The 9,285-nt window shown below is 63.2% G+C and overlaps 2 protein-coding genes across 2 annotated transcripts; one reads left to right on the forward strand and one right to left on the reverse strand.

Moving 5' to 3' along the window:
• Positions 1-4: 4 nt before the first annotated feature.
• Positions 5-5,957, forward strand: GTF3C2 (general transcription factor IIIC subunit 2; the record flags this gene model as incomplete). The annotated part of the gene is made up of 17 exons (XM_010728334.2): positions 5-33; positions 467-758; positions 1,144-1,238; positions 1,409-1,486; positions 1,606-1,704; positions 1,778-1,999; positions 2,098-2,209; positions 2,345-2,462; positions 3,339-3,370; positions 3,552-3,681; positions 3,774-3,918; positions 4,085-4,246; positions 4,380-4,467; positions 4,572-4,700; positions 4,899-5,030; positions 5,291-5,398; positions 5,486-5,957. Coding segments are annotated over 17 exons (2,151 nt in total), but the record flags the coding sequence as incomplete, so codon positions are not given.
• Positions 5,958-6,000: 43 nt separating this feature from the next.
• On the reverse strand, positions 6,001-9,276 carry SLC30A3 (solute carrier family 30 member 3). The gene is given in 9 exon segments (XM_010728330.3): positions 6,001-6,351; positions 6,432-6,566; positions 6,707-6,812; positions 6,893-7,082; positions 7,157-7,310; positions 7,378-7,524; positions 8,306-8,400; positions 8,402-8,494; positions 9,163-9,276. Coding segments are annotated over 9 exon segments (1,128 nt in total). The 5' UTR covers positions 9,225-9,276; the 3' UTR covers positions 6,001-6,205.
• Between the last annotated feature and the right edge of the window lie 9 nt (positions 9,277-9,285).

A 9,285-nucleotide genomic window follows, 5' to 3' on the forward strand; every position in this document is an offset into this window, starting at 1 on the left:
GGGAGGGCGGCCCCGGCGGCGGGCGGCCAAAGTGTGAGCGGGGCTGTAGGAGGGCGGGCGGGCAGCTTTGGGGTGATGCTCATGGAAGGTTTTGTCCCACTTCAGGGAAACGTGTGGGGCTCCAGGAGCTGAGGGCTGTGGGGATCAGCTCCGGCTGAGTGGGGTCAGTGGCTGGGGAGAGATCTGTGTGGGCCCCACAGAGATGTGGGTGGACCCTGAGGTGTCCTTGGGGCAGGGGGGGTACTCTGAGTGATCCAGCAGCGCTCTGTGAACTGATACAGAGTTGGAGCCACACAGCCCCTTATGGGCTCTTGGTGCTGAGGGGGATGGCTGAGCTCTGTAGCTCCGTTGGTCCTTCCCAGTGGTTCCCACAGACGCTGGGGCTACACTGGGTGCCGCTGTGCTACACAGATGGGTGCTGCTGGCGCACCTCCACTTACTGCCGTGTGCTGTCTCTCTGTCACAGGGCACTGCTGTACCTCCAGGAGCTGGCAGAAGAGCTGACATCCGTGTGCCAGCCCCCAGCTCCCACCGAGGGCCCCCAGGAGCCCCAGCGTGTCCAGAGAAAGCGTCGGAGGAAGAAGGAGGAGGAAGATGCCAACAGTGATGATCCCACCCAGGACGCCGACTTTGTGCCCTCTAAGGATGTATTGCTGCAGGCAGAGGAGGAGGAGGAGGAGGAAAGTGATGCAGCACTCAGTGAGGAGTCCGAACTGGAGCCGCTCCGGGGGCACAGTGTGAGGACGTCATCAGGAGGGGTAAGAAGAGCTTTTCCTCTACTGCTGCTTGCTTTGTGTGCTATAAGTGTCACAAAGTGAGCTGTTGCTGGCTTTGTGTGTGTGAATGTGTTCCCCTCTCACTCCAGCTCTTTTGGGCAGATCTGCCCTGAAACAGGATTTTGTAGGGGTAATATAGTGCTGTGTACAGTGTGAGGGTGGTTGTGAGCTCCTGGAGGGGCAGCTGAGAGTGAGAGTGGGTGGGAAGAGAGTGAGCGTGCTCCTGGACTGCTGCTGGAACTAATGTCAGTCTTCTTAGCATAGTGACACAGTGTTGGGTGACACAGAGAGATTCATCCTGGGATGTTTGGGCAGGTGGGGACAGCCCTTTGGCTAGATCCTGCCCTGACTTTGCTCTCATTCCCAGAGATCCAAGCCCCTGTGCCGCGGTGTTGCTCCCAATGGCTTCCACAATTCCATCATGGCCCCGGTGGAGAAGTGCTCCAGCCTCACCTGCAGCCTGTGAGTGGGGGGTGGGAGGGCCGTGGGGGCATCCTGTGAAGCACCGTAGGCATAGGGACAGCATGGGGACATCCTCACATCTGGGCAGCCTCCCAAGGGCCACATGTGGGGCAGGACCCAGCTGCTGGGCCCAGCATAGTCAATGCTGATGTCCCTGCCATCCCCTGCAGGCGGGAGCAGGTGCACTCGCAGTGGGAATTCCCTGACTGGATCCCCTTGGCATGCAACTGGACGTGTCTCACTGAAAGGTACTGTGGGCAGCACTGGGAGGGGCTGGGTGTGGGGACACAATGCTGGGGGGCAGCTCTGGCATAGATCACCCCTTGTTAGGGGGCAGGATGCACCTTTCATGCTCGTTCCTCCCCAGTGAAGCTGCCCCATACCTGCCGGTGGAGGAGAAGTCTCCACTTTTCTCCATCCAGCGGGAGGGCCTTGAGGACGGCGGTGCTTTATACAGATTGAACAGGTCAGTGGGTGATCTTGGGTTCCTGCCACGTGCAGCCCCTGTTGCCTGGTGCCCTGACCCTTCCTCGCCACAGATTCAGCTCCCTGCAGCCCCATGAGGAGCGCCGGGACGCAGCCTTCTTTGTGGGTGGCCCCATCTGGGCCATGGAGTGGTGCCCGACGCCGGAGGGTGCATCGGCCGCGCAGTACGTGGCTCTGTACTGCCACAGAACCATGGAGGAAACTCACAGTGTGGTGGGGCTGCACCAGGGCCCCGCGCTGCTGCAGCTCTGGGGCCTGGGCACGCTGCAGGAGGGGTGAGTGGTGGAGAAGAGGGGACAGCATGGGACTGCTGTGTCCCGGTGGTGGGGCTGCTGCTGTCCAGCTCCAGCATTTTTCACGGTTCCACCCACAGCTCTGCTGACAGAGCTGGGCTGGCCTACGCCATTGCTGCTGATCATGGCTGTGTCTGGGACATGAAGTTCTGCCCCAGCGGCGCTTGGGAGCCTCCTAGCAGCTCCTCAAAGGTGGGTGTGCAGGCTGGCATTGGGTTTTCCCTGCTTGTGTCTGCCAAAGCACTGCCTTCTCCGGGCAGAGCGTGGTGATCCCGGGGCTCCTTTCAAAAACCAGGGGGAGGCTGAGAGCCTGTGCCTGTCCCACAGCACCCACAGATGAGCCGGCTTGGCCTCCTGGCTGCTGCTTTCTCAGATGGCAGCGTGGTGTTGTACTCCCTCCCGCACCCTGGCGCACTGCAGAGCTGCACGAGAACCCAGGTAAAAGGTAGGAAGAGCCACGCCGCCCTCATCCCTTTGTGCCCAGAGTTCTGGGAAGCCTGGAGCTGGAGCGCGGCTGCAGCCGTGTTGAAGCAGAGCTGCGTGTTCCTTCCTCCTGGCTGGCAGCTGCACGCTGTGGCTGGGATCGGAGCTCCGATCAGGTCTGGCGCTGCCCAATGGTCCTTGTAATGCTCCCATCTGCCGGCAGCCGCCTGAGATTGATGAGCTGCTCGTGGCCGCTCAGCCGCAGCTGACAGCCCCCATCCATCCGCTCGCCTCCAACAATGGGAAACGGGTTTCCCGTGTCTCCAGCCCCAATCCGTGCTCTGGTTCCGGATGGGTTGCGCTGCTGCCGCAGCCCCACGTGGGGTGGGTTGGATCCTTCCCCAGCCTGCAGCGCTCCCACGGAGCAGCCGGGTGCGGCCGTGCTGCGGCATCACGTCCCATCCTTGCGCGTCTCGTCGGATGCCGGCGTCGATTTGCTGCCGTGGGCTTGGTGCAGTGCGGGGCCTCGGTGCTCCCATGTCTGTGACCCCGCAGTGATTGCGGTGCCAGGGATGATGCATGGCTCTCTGCATCTTCCCGCCTCCGCTGCGGTGCGCGGGGTGCTGACGTGCCTGGATTCCTGCTGAGCGCGGGGCATGGAGCTCATCATCCCCCCCTGGCACTCGTGGTGCTGCTGGAGGGGCTGTCAGCTGGTGCTGGGGATCCTGCGGGCACCTCGGTGTGTGTGTGTGCGCGTGTGACATTGGGGTGCTGGAGAGCAGTGCTGGGCTGCAGTGGAGACGCTGCTCTGAGCAGGATGGGCAGGGACATGGGAGCACTGTGCCAAGCTCAAGGCTGCCAGAAGTTCCTGCCCTGACCTCTTTCTGCTCTTTTCCAGATGGGTCCCCCCACAAGCACGTGATCTGCAAGGTCAGTGTCCCTGGTGCTGCCCCAACGTGCCTCCTGCCTGCTGCAGGCAGGGAGCTGGGGGGCACCAGGAAGCCTGCAGAGCTCGCTGCCCCCAGCACCGTGCTCCCACCCCTGCGTGTCTCCCACTCCCAGGACAGGCAGTGCTGGAACAGAGCCTTACCTGTGTCCTTTCTCCCTGCAGGTGCAGCACACCACCACACTGCAGGTGGGCTCCATCCAGGCGGGGAACGCAACCGAGTGTGGCCAGTGCTTCAGCCTCTCCTGGATGCCCTCCCGGCCCCACCAGCACCTGGCAGCGGGATTTTATGATGGTGAGTCCCTGTTTTCAGGGAGCAGCTCTTGCCCTTGTGCTTCAGCCTTGGTGCTGGGGCAGCTCACCACAGCAGCACACCTCTGCCTGCAGGCACAGTGGCCATCTGGAACCTGCTGACCGCATCCCCGCTGCAGCGCGTGTCCCACACCGACGGCTCCCTCCAGCTGTACCCTTTTCAGTGCTTCCTGGCCCACGACCACGCCGTGCGCAGCATCGAGTGGTGCAAAGCCAACAGGTGAGAGCACGAAGCTGCTACTGGCCGGGGACTTGTTCCTGCTGGTGGGCTCAGTGCTAACAGTGCCTGAGATGCTGGATGGTTTTGGGGTGAGGGCACCGTGGCGTGCAGCTGATGGTACAGCTCAGCCCTGGGGTCTCAGTGCCGCCTCTCTCCTGGTTCTCAGCAACTTCCTGGTCACGGTAGGGAACGACCGAAAGATCAAATTCTGGGACCTGCGGCGCCTCTATGAGCCCATCAACAGCATCAAGCGTTTCCTCAGCACTGAGGTGGCCTGGCTGCTGCCCTACAACGGTGTCACCGTGGCCCAGGACAACTGTTATGCCTCGTGAGTGCTGGGAGCTCTCCGGAAGATGGGTGGGCTCCTGCACTCCAAGAGGCGACGCGCTGATGGCACTGGGGGCAGGAAGGCTGGGACACAGCTCTGCTCTGAGCTCAGCCCTCACCCTTTTCTGTTGCAGTTATGGTCTCTGTGGGATCCACTACATCGACGCTGGGTACCTGGGCTACAAGGCGTATTTTGTGGCTCCTCGCAAGGGGACTGTGTGGGTAAGGTGCAGACACGGCTCCATCCTGTGGAGCAGTCCCATGGGTCGCTGGGGCATGGCACCATCACTGCTGGGAGCTGCTTCCCAGCTCCTCTGTTCCCACAGAGCATCTCAGGCTCGGACTGGCTGAACACGGTGGCTGCTGGGGACATCACAGGCGAGCTGGTGGCTGCGGTGCTGCCCGACCTGGCTGTCAACCCACTCAATGTCAAGCGCTCCTCGGATCGCAGATTTGTAAGGGGCTAAGGGGCTGGGGGGCAGTTGTGTCAATGGAAAAGTGCTGCTCTGTGTTCCCGCCTGGGCACTGCAATGAGATTTTGGGGCTGGGTTCCTCGCCCTGTCCTCTGCCCTTCAGCCTGAGGTGCCTCAGAGTTGGGGCATGGTCCCTTCAGAGGGATGTGAACCTGCCCCTTAGCCTTCTCTCTCCCCCAGCCGGTGTACAAAGCTGACCTGCTGCCCTGCAGCCCTGCAGTGCCAGGGAGCAGTGAGCCAGTGCTGCCCAGGACCCGGCACTACAGCGAGATGGTGGCCACAGCCTACGTGCGGTTCCGGGACACCGATCTGGTATGAGGGATGGGGGGGAGCCGGGCTCTCTTGGCTGGGAGCAGTGGGACGGGGGGTGATGTGTGGCTCCCACCCCTTGCTCAGTCTCAGAGCTGTGAGTATGGGGCAGAACAGACCTCTGAGGAGTGAGGTGTGGGATGGGGACAGCTCAGTTCACCCAGCACTAGGATAGAGCCTGGGGTCTGTGGCGGCGTCTGGGGGTGTCACCCCCTGCACCCCATAGTGTGCCCACTGCCTGCCTTCCCCCAACCCCCCCACAGCGCAGCTTCAAGAACTTCCCCAGCCGTGAGCCCATGCGCCGGATGCACAAGCAGGAGGGGAAAGCAGAGCTGAGCCTCGACCGCTTGCAGCTGGAAGCCCTACACAAGGTGAGGCAGCCCCCACCCGGCCCAGGTCCCTGTGCCGCCTCCAGGGTCTGGGCCCCCCCCACCCTCCTGACACCCCCCTTCCTGCAGGTGCGCTTTAGCCCCAACCTGGAGGCGTGTGGCTGGCTGGTGTCGGGGGGACAGGCGGGCATCGTGCGCCTGCACTGCCTGGCAGGGCTGGCAGCCGCCGTGGACCCGCAGCTGCTGCCACAGAGCCGTGCCCGCTACTGCTCCCATCCTGGCACTCCTGTGAGCCCCCCCTCTGAGTAACCCCGGCCCCTCGCTGCGGCTGTGGGGGCTCCGTGCCCCCCTTGGTGCTCCTTCCCCGGGGACCCGGTGCTCCCGCTGTCCCCTGGGGCCCAGAGGGCTCTGTGCTGTGCTCTGTGATTTGTGCTGGTGCGGGGCGGGCAGTGGGACCGCTGCTGTGTCCCTGCCCTGGGCTGAAGCTGTGCGTGGGGCTGCGCTTGTGCTCCCCCCTTTCCCCCCCCCGGTGCTGGGGGCTCTGGAATCGCTCACATTGAGCTGTGGTGGCAGCAGTGCAGTAAAGTGGTGCGTTTTGTAATGGCGGTGTCATTGGAGTTCCCCTATGCTGAGCCCTCTGCTGCTCTCCAACATCTTTATTGGGGCTGCAGCCCCACGCGACGGGACAAACACAGACACAGACACTGACACTGACACACAAAGAGAGAAATGGGCCGAGCTCCAGCTCCACGCTGCCCTGCTTCCTGCCCCACAGTGGGGGCAGCAGTGGGAGGAGGGTGCAGCTGTGGCCCCCAGGCACTGCCACAGCCCCAGAGCAGGTGGGGAGGCTCATGCCAGAGGGCTGTGGCCATGTGGGCAGCCCCCTGCCCCCTCTAGGTACCGTTCCACCTGCACCGTGCACGCAGCGAAGCCAAACTTCTGCTGCAGCCGCCCCGTGGCATCCCGCAGCACCATCTCAGGGTCAGCGGTGGCATCTGCGGGTGGTGGGCACTGTGACTCAGCCCCACAGGCCCTGGCTGTGCCATGGGGTGTGAGCAGTGTGTGGGGCACTCACCCACAGCCATGTGCACCGACACCAGGGGGTGGCTCGGCGTCAGCGCCCACACGTGTAGGTCATGGATGGCCCTCACCCCACTGACCGCCAGCAGCTCCTCCGTCACTGCAGTTACTGCCATTCCCCGCGGAGCTCCTGCGCCAAGGGGTCACCCCCAGCCCCTTCCTCCATTTGGGGTTGGGGATGGGGACAGCTGCTCCCCATAGGGCTGGGAGGGACAGGGAAGGGCTGGGGGGGGGGGCTGCAGCCCCGAGGAACCCTCACGTCCCCCTTACCTTCCATGAGAACCCTGAAGACATCCCTGAGGATGGTGACGGTGGAGCCCAGGACGAAGACGGAGAAGAACAGGGTGCTGATGGGGTCTGCGATCTTGCACTGAGGCTGCAGAAGGAGGGGGGAGGAATGGCGTGAGGCTACGGGGCTGCGGTGCCCCCCACGTAGGGCAGAGCCCAGCTCCACACCTTGAAGTAGATGATGGTGGCGGCCAGGAGGACACCGACGCTCTGCAGCAGATCCCCCACCACGTGCACAAAGGCGGCACGGACGCTGGTGCTACCGGGCAGGGGGGCACGGCCGGGCAGGCAGCCCCCCTCCAGCTGCTCATAGCCCCCCACGCCGTGCCCGTGGCCCTGGTGCAGGACGTAGGCCATGCTGCGGGGAGGAGATCGCTCAGCGCCGGGGCCGTGTGGCACATCTGGGGCTGGGGGTGGATGGGGGGGACGTACACCAGGTTGGCACCCACGGCGCAGGCGGAGGTGGCCAGCATGGTGCGCGCCTCGATCTCGTAATCGGCGCTGAGGATGCGGGCGGCCGCCAGGTAGAGCAGCACTGCGGTCACCACCCAGATGGACAGCACGGAGGCCAGCGCGCCCAGCGTCTCTGTGGGGTGGGAGGGGGTCAGCGGGACCCCTCTCTGCAGGCAGCCCCAGGGCTGAGCCCCCCTCACCTGAGCGGTGCCAGCCAAAGGTCATGGTGGCCGTGGGCGGGCGGGTGGACACCCAGAGTGAGAAGAGGCTGACGGCCATGCTGCCCACGTCTGTCAGCAGGTGGGCCGCGTCCGTCATGATGGCCAGGCTGTGCGCCAGGTACCCGCCTGCAGGTGGCACTGGGCTCTGGCACAGCATCCCATCCCACTGTGTCCCATCTTGTCCCAGTTCAACTCCTCATTCCATTGTATCTCATCCCATTGCACCCCACTATGTCCCATTCCATTTCCATCCCATCTTAACTCTCCATCCCATCATATCTTATCTCATTATGTCCCATCCTACCATGTCCCATCCCATCCCGCCATGTCCTATCCCATTATGTCCCATCCCATCCTGACCCACTATCTTTCATCCTGCTCCATCCCAGTCCCAGTTCCCCATCCCATCATGTTCCATCTTGTTCCATCTTCCCACCCCATCATGTCCCATCCTATCCCAATCCAACTCCCCATTCCACCACATCTCATCTCACCCCTATTATGGTCCATCCCATTCCCATTCCATCCCAAATCTCCATCTCATCATGTCTCATCCTGTTATGTCCCATCCTGTCCCATCCCACCATGTCCCATTATGTCCCATCCTGTCTCATCCCACCATGTCCTGTCTCATCCCACCATGTCCCATCCCATTATGTCCCATCCTGTCCCATCCCACCATGTCCGATCCCATCCCATCCTGTCCCATCCCACCATGTCCAATCCCATTATGTCCCATCCCATTCCATCTCACCACGTCCCGCCTCATCCCATCATGTCCCATCCTGTCTCATCATATCCTTTTCCCGTTCTGTCTCATCCTATCACATCTCATCTCACCGTTGCGTTCTATTCTTTACCATCCCAACTCCCTCTCCCCTCCCATCCTGTCCCTCCATCCCCATACCTATCACCTCCCCGACCATGAAGATGCAGCAGACACTGCAGGCGATGCTCAGCTGCCTCCGTGCTTGGAGCCTCTCTGCAATAGGGCCGGGGGGCCGGGCTGCAAGGGCACAGCGGGACCCCCCCCGGCTCCTGTGTGTCCTTCCCGGGGGGCAGCAGGGCTGGGGCATCCTGGGGGCCTGGGAACAGACTGGGGCGGGGGATGGTACCGGTGTGGGGGTGGGGAGTGGTACCGGCATGGGGTGATGGATGGATGGTAGCGGTGCTGGGGGTGGCAGTGGGATGCTGGTGTTAGGTGGACACCTGTGGAGGGACCCGAGGGTGGCACAGAGGTGGGGGGGATGGTGGAATGGAAATGGCATGAGGTTGGTGTGGGGACTGCGGGTTCCAGGGTGGGAGGGAGCAGGGTGTGATGGGGATAGTGGGGTGGTGGGTGGTGGGACTGGGGGTGCAGGTGTTGATATGGAGGTGCTGGTGATGGAGTGCTGGGCTGGGGGTGCAAGTGATGAGGTGCCGATGCCAGTCATGCCGTGCTATTGCCAAAGATGGGTGCCGGTGCTGGGGTGCTGATGCCGGTATGGGGATGCCGATGTTGTGATGCCGGTGATGTAGCGCCAGTGCCGGTGATGGGGTGCCGATGCCAGTGACGGAGTGCCGGTTCTGGGGGTTCCGATGCCCATATGGGGATGTCGGTGATATGGTGCCGGTGCCGGTGACGGGGTGCCGATGCCAATGACGGGGTGCCGGAGATGTGTCGGTGCCGGTAATGTGGTGCCGGTGCCGGCGATGTGGTGCCGGTGCTGGGGCTGCCTATGCCAGTATGGGGATGTTGATGATGTGGTGCCAGCCCGGCGGTACCTGTGTCCCCGGACTCCCAGCAGCCGCGCGCTCTCGGTGCCGGTCGCGGACGGGCGCTCCATGCCGGGCAGCACCGCGCGGCGCCGGGACCCAGAGGCCCCGCCCCTTCCTATGGCCCCGCCT

This window comes from Meleagris gallopavo, unplaced genomic scaffold, assembly GCF_000146605.3.
Source record: "Meleagris gallopavo isolate NT-WF06-2002-E0010 breed Aviagen turkey brand Nicholas breeding stock unplaced genomic scaffold, Turkey_5.1 ChrUn_random_7180001957374, whole genome shotgun sequence".
NCBI classification, from domain to species: Eukaryota; Metazoa; Chordata; class Aves; order Galliformes; family Phasianidae; genus Meleagris; species Meleagris gallopavo.